The sequence below is a fragment of the Loxodonta africana genome, chromosome 2 (assembly GCF_030014295.1).
Source record: "Loxodonta africana isolate mLoxAfr1 chromosome 2, mLoxAfr1.hap2, whole genome shotgun sequence".
NCBI lineage: Eukaryota > Metazoa > Chordata > Mammalia > Proboscidea > Elephantidae > Loxodonta > Loxodonta africana.
This window is the reverse complement of record NC_087343.1, coordinates 85,772,120-85,785,471: the sequence shown is the minus strand read 5'-3', so window position 1 is coordinate 85,785,471 and position 13,352 is coordinate 85,772,120. Positions and strand designations below refer to the sequence as shown.

General features: G+C 41.7%; 1 protein-coding gene across 1 annotated transcript in view; it reads right to left on the bottom strand.

The window, feature by feature from the left end:
• RASGRF2 (Ras protein specific guanine nucleotide releasing factor 2) overlaps positions 1-13,352 on the bottom strand; it is a 170,346-nt gene that overhangs the window by 153,223 nt on the left and 3,771 nt on the right. Inside the window, exons 2-4 of the mRNA XM_064279696.1 lie at positions 9,639-10,010; positions 8,537-9,112; positions 8,208-8,489 (exon numbers count right to left, since the gene is read on the bottom strand). Of these exons, the coding sequence (XP_064135766.1) occupies positions 8,208-8,489; positions 8,537-9,112; positions 9,639-10,010 (1,230 nt within the window). The remainder of the gene's footprint in view (positions 1-8,207; positions 8,490-8,536; positions 9,113-9,638; positions 10,011-13,352) is intronic.

Below are 13,352 nucleotides of genomic sequence, written 5' to 3'. Positions count from 1 at the left end.
TGCTATGATGCTAGAAGCTGTGCCAGTAGGGTCACCTGTGGCAGACAGGTTTCAGTGGAGCTTCCAGACTAAGGCAGACTAGAAAAAAGGCCTGACAATCTGCTTCTGAAAATTAGCCAATGAAAGCCCTATGGATCTCAGCAGAATATTGTCCAATATAGTGCTGGAAGATGAGCCCCATAAGTTGGAAGGTACACAGAATACACAGTGGCTGCAACAATGGACTTGGGCATACCAACGATCATGAAGATGGCACAAGACCAGGCAATGTTTCATTCCATCGTACATAGGATCACTATGAGTTGGAACCGACTTGACAGCTACTAATGACAATGACAAATAAAAATATTAGCTGACAAACATGCTGACCTTTCACCATGGGTTAGTCCGTATGCCATGAGCAAACAAGTGAGTACTATCACTACCCCCATGTCATAGGCAGTGAACCAGGCTTAGAAAGAGAAATTGCTAGAGATAATAATGCTACCTGGTAAGTAGCGAAGCCAAGACTGAAACCCATGTAGTCTAACACACCTGAATTGAACTCCACCACCACCAAAACCTGAATTGAACTACACACTATAAAAGTTAACATTCTTAAATTTAAATGAAAGTAAATTCATATTGGATAACAATAGCTTCCTATTGCTATGAATCATTGACATTGTCTCATCATGACTTCTTATATAATGAGTCATGATGTTAGTGAGCCTTAGACCAGGGTACCGTCTCCCCACTCCCACATTTCTAACTCCAGGAAACCCCCTAGCTTGCAAATTGACCTCCATTCCAAAGGGCTAACCCCACTGTTTGCATTAGTCACTCTAATAGCATGGGTTCATAAATCCAGTTCAGGAAATGAATCAGGCATGGTCTCAGTTAAATCAAACAGTGACCAAATAAAACATTTCAGAGAACCTGAAAATAATGCAAAGTACCAGTAATCAGAGTTCCTTCGGTCCCTGCTGTTTCAGTCATCCTAAGTCTCAGCAATATCACATTGGTAAATGTGGGAAGCACTAATGAAACTGTGGCCTACAATTTTAAAAATAAAGCACTGAAAGATCAATACACTTCACTTGTTAGCCTACCTCATACTTACCTTGCTTTTAAAAATATCTTTACAAACACCTTTAGTTATCTAGTGCTGCTTTAACAGAAATAATACAAATGGATGGCTCTAACAAAGAGAAATTTATTTTCTCACAGTTTAGGAGGCCTCACAGCTGAATTCGGGGTGCCCACTCTAGGGAAAGGCCTTTTCTCTCTCTTTCTCTATGTTGGTTCTGGAGGAAGGTTCTTGTCTCTTTTGAGCTTCTCCTCTTGGGAGATCTTCATTAGCTTGGCATCTGTCTTCCCCCAGCTCTGTCTAATCTGCGCTTTTGTATTTCAAGAGAGATTGACTTAAAACACACCCTTCACTAGTACTGTCTAACTAGCACAAAAAAGAAAACCCATTCCCAAATGGGATTATAACCGCAGGTACAGGGGTTAGAATTCACAATACATATTTGTGGGATACAATTCAATCCATAAAACATTGTCATTTCATTTGTATATTTTCAGAACTCATGAGAATTCTAATTTGCATTAACTTACTCTATTCTGATGCTGGAAACCCTGGTGGTGTAGCAGTCAACTGCTAAGACTGCTAACCAAAAGGTCAACAGTTTGAAACCAGGCGCTCCTTGGAAACCCTAGGGGGCAGTTCTCCTCTGTCCTATAGGGTCACTATGAGTCAGAATTGGCTCGAGGGCAATGGGCAATAGGTTACTCTGATGCTGTAAATTATTCTTATATTGGCCTCCCCAACTTTGTCTCATTTCTTCCTTTATAGTTCAAAATAAAAGGAAATAGTATATTATTTCAATAAGTACAGCTCAACTCAGATTTGTTTTTTCCTTTCTTCCTAGAAGTATAATTGGGGCATTTTGCATTCAATGTTAGGAGTTTTTAAAAAGCTGGTTTTGAATTCTGAATTTTCCATTGAATCATAAGTTTTTCAAGTACCAGTAAAAAGGAAAACTGTGAGGACATGTGCTTTCTGCATCTCAGCTCTATCTACTAAAGCCAATGTTTTCTGTGCAAAAACGGCCAGTTTTTGTATAGATATACATGGAATTATATTTGAATTCCACAAGCAAAAATGCTAAAATATAAACCCTGGTGGCGTAGTGGTTAAGTGCTACAGCTGCTAACCAAAATGTCAGCAGTTCAAATCCACCAGGCACTCCTTGGAAACTCTATGGGGCAGTTCTACTCTGATCTATAGGGTCACTGAGTCGGAATTGAGTAGAGTCAAATTAGTGGATTTAAAACTTTTCAACTTGTTAAACGTAAATGCTACATCAGTGGAAATGCAGTGAATAATTTTGGACTAATGGTTAATTTTAGATTTATTGCCAAGTGTTATAAAATAGCCAAACATTTAAACAGTGCTGTTTTGATACTAGAAACCCTAGTGGTGCAGTGGTTAAGAGCCACGTCTGCTAAACAAAAGGTCAGCAGTTTGAATCCACCAAGCACTCCTTGGCAACTCTACAGGGCAGTTCTACTCTGTCTTGTAGGGTCACGATGAGTTGAAATCAACTCAACGGCAATGGGGTATGGGTATTTGATACTTGACAAATACTACTTCTTATTTCATTTTATTATTAAATAAAAAATTATTAAGTTTTGATTAATGTAAACTAATTCCAGAGATGAATTTATGGTATGCTTAGTTTAACAGAATCATTACACATCCTTAGTCCTGAAGAACAAAGCTCCACAAATTATAGACATAATGGATTTAACCTCACATTTTAGAAAGTAAATGACACAAATAAAAAACTACAAACCCCAGCATACATAACTGCAAAACAAATGCTTACTATTAAATGGTAGGAGGTAACAAACATAACTTATTAAAGACACACACATACACACATGTATCCCTTTTTTTCTAAAACAAAGGAACAGGCACAAAAACACAGAGCCACTTTAAAATTGTGAAAATTCAGATTTAAGACCTGAATAAGTCATACTGTTTGTCATTCTGACTTAGCTCACTGTAAAACAAAGGCTAAATTTTTCTATTCTATAATATTAAAATCATATTGACTGTAGCATGCATACTTCAGAAGTATTGTTAAATGTGGACAAAATCAACGTATGGTAACACAACCTGCATAAAACAGACAGCAATAGTCAACAACTATTTGGATGAACTATTAACACTTTCTTGGTAAAACCAAACATATTTGGTAGGCTTTAGGATTTACTTTCAGGCAGTGAAAGGAAAATACCTTTTTTTTTTTTTTTAATTCCCAAAAGAAGTTAACAAAAAATATTTTATCACACTGCAAATATTTTCCACCATTTAGTAGTGCATTTAGCTGTCACTTATTAAAACCTACAGAAAGATACTTGTCACAATAAAAATACATTTTTATGTACATCTGTCACATCAAAGATGGATTTTTCTCTGTTGAATTCTTAATAAGTATAATACTCTAAATAGTAAGATTTACTGTAGCCAAAATTAAAATAACTAGATTTTGTCATGAGATATTTTTTCTTCATTAAATTTTAGATGGAAGAATGATTCCAAAGTTCAAGTAACAAATCATTTGTTCCCAAAATTATACTTTAAAACTTTTTATAAGATTTAGCAAATATTTTCATTCCACTTTCCTTCTATTTGTGTTCAAAAACCAAAGGTTGAAAATACTGAGGTGGTTGTTATATAACAATTAAACAACATGAACTGGTATGAGACTCTACCATCTGTACTCTCTACCCTCTCCCAAATATTTCAGGGCTTACATGAAGCTCTGCCTAATTCAATAAAACCATGAAAATCCTCTGCTTGTGATCAAGTAAAAAAGGTTAACATGACTGGCTAGGAATGAGGTGACAAGGTGACTAATAATCTTAAATCTCTTTAAAATTAACTAGATATGTTTAATTCTGCACAAATACGACAAGTATTTACTACTTTAAGCCTCCAGAACTAAGGAGATATTTTCCCCAAACAACTGTAATCAAAGTGGATAAGATTCTTAATCTCAGAAGGAAAATAAGAACCAAGGTAGCTTTGTTCCTATATGTCTCTACTGCTGGAAGGTGAGAGAAACTATTTAGATAGACCAGACTAAGCGGGGTATTTGCACTTTCAACAAAAGTGCAAATATTTTTAAAGGTCTCCCCCTGAAGTAAATGAATGTTACTGAAATTGTTTGTATAAAAATAAATTCCATTTTTCTTTAAAAATATAATTGTCTGTAATTGTATTTCTCAAGAATCGCAACTGCCTTTTAAGGTTTCTTATTTGTTTATTGTGGTAAAAAAAACCCATTGCAGTCCATCATAAAATTTTCCGTTTTAACTATTTCTAAGTATACAATTCAGTGGCATTAATTACATTCACAGTGTTGTACAGCCAGCATCGCCATCTATTTCCAAACATTTTTCATCCCAGACTGAAACTGCACCCATGAAGCAGTAACTCCCCAGGTCTACCTCCCCGCAAGCCACCTACCCCCACCATAACCTCTAATTTACTTTCTGTTTCCATGAATTTGCCTATTCTAGATATTTCATATAAGTAAAATCTGACAATATTTGTCCTTTTGTGTCTGGCTTCTGTTACTTAACATAATGTTTTCAAGATTCATCCATGTTGTAGCAAGCATTAAAATTTCATTCCTTTTTATGGCTGAATAATATTTTATATATATATATCTCCATAGCTGTCAAGCCTATTCCCATATATATGAGAAACCCTGGTGGCACAGTGGTTAAGAGTCCGGCTGCTAACCAAAAGGCCGGCAGTTCAAATCCACCAGGCGCTCCTTGGAAACACTACGGGACAGTTCTACTCTGTCCTATAGGGTCGCTGTGAGTCGGAATCAACTTGATGGCAGTGGGTTTGGTTTTTTGGTTTATATATATATATATATACACACATACGTATATACACACATACGTATGTACATACACACACACACACATATTTGGAGTCTCAGTGGCACAGTTATTAAGGGCTATGGCTGCTAACCAAAAGTTTGGCAGTTGGAATCCACCAGCTGCTCCCTGGACACCCTATGGGGCAGCTCTACTCTGTCCTGTACGGTTGCTAAGAGTCAGAATTGAAAATGAAAAATACCTTTCTTTTTTCTGTTTAACTGAAAACAATGTGAGACAGTTAAACTGCTAAAAACAAAATAATGTATTTCTCTGTCAACCAATGTACTTTGAATTATTTAGATCAAGCAAATCTATGGGCTTTTACTCCTTTAATTTATTTAGAAACACAATTAATTTGAATTTTTAAATTCTGTGAAGTAGAGGTAGAATGATAGACTTGCAAGAACAAACTCACAAGAATGATCACAGGCGTTTTATAGCAGGCGTTACATCAACTGCTACAACTGTCAAGGTTGTAGTCCTCCAGGGTGAACGGTGAGAATCTAAGGCAGTGAGGGTTACTACAGGTTTGTGAGCTATTGACCTGATTTACCAGAACGTCTACTTCAACTTCCCGCTTGTCTTTAGTTTCTCAAATACAGTATTTATTACAGAGACTGGTAATCTTTCAATCTCATGAAATGTTTTCATATCCTCTACACAGCAAAAAGTTCACACAGTCTGCTTACCTTGGAAGCAGAAGATGCCATAATTGGAAGGAAACCTAGAAATTACCTTATTTAAACCCTTAATTTTTACAATTAGGGAACAGAAGTTGAAAACGTTAAGAGATTTGTCTGAAGTCACACCAACTGGCTGGAGAACCACTCTGCCTCTGTAAATCATGTTTTATCCTATGTCATGCCCTAGTCTTCAATTTTATTTATGTGGTTGACGGAGGTGTCTACGCGGAAAGCTCTGGAAGCACACAGAGAGGAACAGGCCTTGAGATGGTCCCTGCCCTCAGCCCTGGACAGTTTTGCTATTCTACAGCATCTCTGTGCTTGAGATGATTGGAGTGTATCTGCAACACAAACTGACTGAAAGGGAACCATCCACATAAACTATAGACATAAGGAAGATTGTTTCTCCCTTGTTTCATACCTTCACAGTTCCTTCTTAACTCTTCAGACCCACCCAGACAGATAATGTCAGAGAAAAGGATCAGTCCTCTGAGCCAGCCCAAGTCACAGAAGCGTGTCTAATGAGACAGAAATTGAGAGATTTCTCAACACAGCTCCTTGTCCAATTTGTGATGCTTACTTCTCTACAAACACCAAAGTTTCTAATTTCCAATCTCTTAGAGATGTATAAAAATGATTGAGAAATAGTCACAACTTACATGATTAACACAGGAAAATAAGGAAACTTACAGGATTAAGAAAGAAGGCAGAGGAAAAAAATTTCCATAAGATGACCTGCTTAGGTTTCCATTAGAAAGGGGCATGAAAGTAAAACTACTTCCAAGTTGCATTTTGTTATCAAAGTATGGCTTAAAGAAAACTGTCCTGAAGGTGCGAATCAAGATATTTTCCAAGCAGAAAATTGTTGGTTTTATATAATGTTAACAGATAAGACAACCATATAAACTGTAACTGGTAAGCTAAGTAACAACTCCCAAGCCCAGAAGGAAGGAAGGAAAAGGAAGACAAAGAAATAGTTATACCATTATACAAATAAAAGTACAACAAATAAAAATAGTTTGGAATTAAGTCAATGATACATATTAGGTTGATTTAAAGTATCCTTATTTTATTTTAGACATATAATACCACCTAAAGAACTGCTTTGGCTCCTGTGGAGCCTTGAAACACATACCTCAAAAAATAAAAAATAATTCCACCAATTAAAAAAAAAAAAAAGCTGAGACCCTGGAAATATCTCTACCTGTTTCCTCAAAACCCTTTCTCCCCCTTTCTCCTTTTCCCAATTTAAATTCTAACATACAGGACTTGAAATGGACGCTAATATTTCCAGTACCCGTATTTACAAAGTTGTAAATTGGGTTTTCAATGATCTTCCACGTGCTCTCAAAACCCAAAGGACTTTTTTTTTTCTTCAGATTTATAAGCATTGTTTAATCAGTTAAGTCTGTTAACAGTTAATAGTGAAACCAAAGTGGGAAAAAAAATCAAACTTTTATTGGCTCTAGTTTTAACTCCTCTCAATTTTACCTGTCGTTTTATGAGCCCCCAAGGGGTGTAAACCCATCTTGTTCGTCGTTCACTTACTAGCGCCTCCCACCGCCATCCCCAGCGGTTTGCAGTAGATGCTGTTTGGTCTGACATGCACGGAAAACTCAGCTGCGAAATATTTTTATGCACCAGCAAAGACAATCAGCCTCTTTTTTTCAAGGTGGAGATGTAGAAGCTAAGTGAGAACATGTGGGAGCGTAAAATTAGTCTGCTTTAAATTTAATAACCAAATGGGGATTGAAAAAATACAAATTTCGCATTTCACCGGAATTGGAGGTGGGGAGAATTACTAAACCTAGAGTCCCGCAGGGAGCACTAATAAAAGTGTGCCCCTGAATAAAAGGGTCGCATTCATTTCAAAGCATTCATTTAGAAGTACACAGGTCTTAAAAATGCCCACATTTTTAATCACAGCAAGAATGTGGCTACCAAATCTTAACCCTGAGGGATATAGGTACACATTTATCTTCATAACTAGACCCAGCAAGCCAAATGTTACCAAGGTAAACTGACATAAACCACGAGGACTGATTGGAAATGACCGACAGAAAGTGCCTGTCGGTCTTCGTACAGAGGAGCCCAGTCGGCTCCCTGCACATTCAGCGGTCAAACATCGGCAGGAAAGAAACCCACACACGCCAGCCGGGTAAAGGAGAAACCAAACTTTTCCAAATAAGTTAGCTCCTCTTGCCAAGCTAAACCCAACAGGTGTCAACACACGTCACCACACAAAAATCCTTCCGAGCAAGGTCTAGAGAAGCAAGTAGTGAGACTGAAACGACCCGATCGCTCTCAGGGTCGAGAAAGCAACAAAGCCGAGCCCCTATTCCAGCCCCACACACGAAAGTGGAAGGCGGTGAGGAGATGGAGATGGGAGAGCCTCTGGATGGAGCTAGGGAGAGCGTGGAAATGTCTCGACACTGACTCCGCAGGGGAACCTAGGATCTCGGAGTGTGGTCCCGGTGCTTTGTGGAGCCCCCCTCCCCAGGTCCCCAGGGTTATAACAGCAAGGGAGTGTCGCGGCCAGAGGCAGGGAGACCGGGAAAGGGGAGGGCGCGGTACCTGCTTGTCCAGCGCGTCCCGGGCGCCGGCCGGCCCAGCGCCCATCCTGGGCGGCGCGGGCGCCCGCTCGCAGCTGCAGCCCTCCAGGAGGTACATGCCCGCCGGGCGGCCGCTCTGCTCGCCCTCGAAGTAGAAGAGCACATTCTGGTAGAGGGCGAACCATTTCTCGTGCCAGCGGCTCGCCTCAGCCGCCTTCTTGCTCAGGAAGCCGCGCTTGGTGCCCTCCTTACGCGCCAGGAAGGCCAGGTACAGGGCGTGCCCCTCGTTGTACCGCACACTCTTCTGCATGGTGAGCGCGCGGGGGGCGCTCGGGCAGCCTCCCGCCTCACCCCTGCCTGGCCGGCATAGGCGGCCCGCTCCCCCGAAGGTGCGTCCGCTGGGTTCGCGGCTAGCGAAAGGGCGCCCCCTTTCACCACGCAGCGCTCAGGGCACTCGGCGGGCCTCCGGGGCTCGGCACCCCTTGGGCCCAAGGGGCGCCTGGCTGGGGCCCCCGCACGTTCTAGGCCGGGGCCACCGCTCTCAGGGCTGAGGGAAGCCCCCGGAGCCCCCGCCGCCGGGGTGGAGAGTAGCCCGCGAGGTCCCCCGGGCCGGCCACCGCTTCGCCCAAAGTTGCGGGAGCCGAGCCCCTGCGGCAGCCAGAGGAGGACTGTCCTCGGGCAAATCGCTCGGGGAGACAGAAGGTAAAACGTCACGTGGGAGATCAGCTGTAATCGGCTTGGAGACCGATTTAAAGGGCAAAGTCGGCGCGGCAGCAGCAGCCGCGGTGCAGCCCGCTCGCCCCGGTAGCGCGTCCCTCGTTCCGCCCGCTGAGGCCCCTGCCGCCGCTTCTGCTCCCGCGCGGGGATGCGGCCGATCGCAGCGAGGCGGGGGAGCGCGGCGACAGCACACAGGCGGCCACACGCGCTCTCCCACACAACGCGCACACACACACACAGACAAATGCACACTCACACGCACGCAAATACACACTTGCACACAACGCGCACACTCACACAAATAGTCACGAATACAATGCACGCTCATACACAGAAAAATACCCATTCACACACACGCAAATACATAACAAACACACTCGTACACACAAATACATTCACACAACTACACACTTACACGCACAAACTACACACTGAATGCACTCACTGACACAAAAATACATACTGACATGCCCACTGGCAAATACAAACTTAGACACAGACAACTACAAATACGACGCACACATACATATGCTCATCCGAAAACACTCATAACACACACAACATATGCCTCATACACACAGCCATACAAACTCATACTCACGTGCACACATACGATACACACAGATGTTCACACACAAATACATGCTCATTCACAAATATATTCATACGCTTACAGTCATACACCCACACTGGCAAAAAATTATACACAAACACACATGCACACATATATACATACACACAGACGAATGCACTCATTCACTGAAAAAGACACAAACACAAGCACTCGCACACATGCAAATACGCATTCACAGGCAAACTCACACTTTCCCAAACCCACGCACACAGACTCACACTCGCACTCACGCCCCACATCCGCACACTCGCACTCATCCACAAGTGAGTTTCCATGGCAGTGGGTGGAGTCACAAGGTGGCTTTGCATAACCAGCAAGGTGGGCTTTTCCGCGTGTACTTGGTGTGTACCACGGTTTACCACCCTGTACGACGGTGAAGGTTAATGACAGCAACTCCTCTGTTCCCCCGAAGGCATCAGGTGATGTCAGTCCCACCTCAACGCTTGCGATTTCACAAGATGAAGATAAAAGAAACTAAATTTCAAGCACAGAGTTTTAAACTTGGGGAAAATATTCCAACGAAGGAGACTGCCGCCGGGGGCAGAATCCGTCCCGAGGCCACACTGTCAGAGAGTGCTCACCTGATTCCCTTCCTGGGACTGGAACTCATTTGATTAACAAATCGCAGAGGTACGGCTAGAAAGCCAAGATCCCTGCTATGAAACCTAAGCGGAAAAGAAATCATGTACCAAGATGCTGCGAAAGAAAGTTAGTGAGATTCCCAGGGAGTGCCGGGACTTCATTCGCTGTACACATTTTTTTATTATTCCCCTTAATCACTTATCATAAAAACGGTTTGCCGTGAGTGCTTATTGCTAAAAGTAAAAAATAATAAATGGCCTTTCTGGGCTGTAAATCTGTAACAATACACCTGTCTCGTACCACTTGGTTGTGTGTTCATAAATCGATAGCCCTGAGGTTCTGCCTGTTTTCTAAGTGCTGTTTTTAGAGAATATTTTAATTCTGCTTCACTGAGCTACTGAGTGTTTTTTTTTTTCCATTTTACCTTTAAAACAAAATCTTTCACTATTAAAAATGATGTAACTGAGAAATTGTCCTTTTGAAATTACAGTGGGAGAACAGTGGTCATTTCCCTTTACATATTTTTAAATATCTAAAGGACAGTGCTGGGCTAATTTAAGTCTAACCCAGCTGGGAGCTTGCATTATTCCTTAGAGAAGATACAAGGATAGAGACAATGAGTAAATATGAACAGCGTTTTGATCCAGATTCTAGATGCAGACAAGATGGTGATTGCCTCAGGAGGCCTTTTATTTCCTTCCCTGTGGTTCAGTCTCAGCTCTGAGAACGGAAGGCAACTTAACATCTGTTTAGTTAGTTAGTGAGCTCCACTTCTGGGCAGAAACCATTAAGCATGTGAATTCAGTACCTATTCAATTTTGCAATGAGTATTTGACCTTCACACCGCTTGAGTTTTTTTAGATGTGAAAGATTCTTTCCCCCAATATGCAATGTGTCTGTGGTGTTGAGGCTAATTTCAGTGCAGACTTATCCTTTCTGTCCACTCAAATGAATTTTGATTTCAACTGCACAAACTATTCATCTCAACTTCTATCTAACATCATTTCCTACCCTGTAAGTGGAGTGGCCATACATAATCCTGTCCTCACTCTTATCCCCACCTCAGCGAGACAAAGGAGCTCTTGGTTTTCTCTGAAATTTGGCTGGTGATCTTTGTGGGTACTAATTATGGAAATGCACTTCAAGGACTATTTACTGATCACCTCTTTAAGTGTTCAACACTATATTTAGGTGATTGAGAAGATATAGAGAAAAGACATTGCCTGTGTACCCAGTGTTCTGGGTCTATTAGGATTAGAATTTAATGCTTAGGTGCTTCTTCTCACCAGACTATCTGCTTCTCAAACACAGGAGCTTTGTCCCTTGTCCCTGCAGCCCCCAGTACCAGAGTTTATATGTAGTTGACACACAAATTATTCATGAAAATCTAAATCAGTTTAATATTTGTTCATTGGGTTGTTAAAGAGGGCACCAGTATTTGCAAATATTAGATTATTCTGCAAAGCTGTGAGAGATGGGCATTTTGGGGCCTTTAGCCTCCTTCATTCACAGGGAAACTGCGCTGCTGGAATGGTGCCACCTTGAAACACAAAGGGCCAGGAGGCTATGTAAATGAGGGTGCTTTTTCTCCAGCTGATCAAACAGGTTGGCAAAAGAGACCAGGTTCCGAGCGGGTGAGAACTAGCTCTTCTGTGAATTCATTGTTTTTGCCTCTTGCATTTTCATAGATTCTTTCCCAGGAGGGTCATTTTAAGCTGCTTTTTGAGGGTATCAAAGCATTTCTTACCTTTTCAGGCAAGTTAAGAGAAAAAATAGCAATGAACTGCCCTATCTGGAAACCCTAGTTACTATTATAAAGGGAGACGCTATTCAAATAATTCTAAAATGAAAGAAAAAGGAAATAAGGAAGGGAGGGGAGCAGGGAAGGAGGAATGGAGAAGACATTTCATCTGAGTTGTGCAAAGCCGTTAACATTGGGATGGGATGGGGGGCTGGAGGGAGAGCTGACGCTACAAGTGTAGAACCTAATCTACAGCTTTGTGTCAAAATCTCTAACTCATGGCTTATCTTTCAGACACAGAAGGTTTTCTTTTCTTTTCTTTTTTTTTCTTTCAGCAAACTTTGTGTGGTTAGTAGAATTTGAATGTGTTGCATGAGCTTCCGCAATGCTTTTCACTATGGTTTCTAACACTTCAGAAATGTCTTGACACCAGGCCCTTAGAGAAGGACTGTCAGACAAATCCAAGGTATTACCAAGATCCTTTTCTTGGCCTGACATTGTTTGGGAAATTGTCGTTTTGATGGCTTATAGATGTGGAAACTAGTACATTTAATAATACAGGCATAGTAAGAACCCCAGGCTGTTTCTAAAGGATACAACGTTACCATCTCCTGCATATATCTACTTCCATCTTCTCTTGATACTTAATTAGTAAAGTCAGGTTCTCCTCCCCACCTCCCCGGCACCCCCTACTACCTAAAACCTAAAAAGATTATCCTTTTCTCATTTCCAGTGTTTTCTTTTCTCAAAGGGAACACCTCATTTACAAAATATGAAATACGAAATACTAGGCTGGATTACTTAGAGCTAATAAAACCCTCCCGTGTATCTGATGTCTTTAGGAAGTATGATGTTTCACCTCAGTGTTCTGGAGGGGACAGTAGTGGCTCAGTGACAGAACTCTCACCTTCCATGCGGGGGACCCAGGCTCAATTGCTGACCAGTGCACCTCACGCACAGCCACCACCTCAAGTGTAACCACCACTCATCTGTCAGTGGAGGCTTGCATGTTGCTAAGGATGCTAAACAGGTTTCAGCAGAGCTTCCAGACTTGAGATGGACTAGGAAGAAAGGCCTGGCAGTGTTTTCTTCTGTTCGATGGCAGCTAACAACAACAACATTCTGGGTAGCCGACGCTTGTCCTTCAAGCACCAAACACGTGAGTTATGCGCCCCTACATCCTCCTGCTTCTGAAAAGCGAAGCATTTTCTTGATGATTTAAGATCGCTATTCTAAAGACAGTGTGTCTATCTAGGGCTACATCAAGGAGGTTGTTAGCCTGTACTCTTTTGTGCAAATTAGGAAAAAAAATTGGGAGGACAAATTGGAGAAATGCTCTTCTTTGGGTGCACAGCCCTGAGAAACCTGAACCTGGTAAGTGGGTGGCACATGTGTGTGAATAAAGGGTACTGCTCCTTCTGGATGGATGCAGCTCTGAGCAGGGACCCTGCATCTGAGCCTCCCTCAATGGAAGACTGTGAACCACAGCCCTA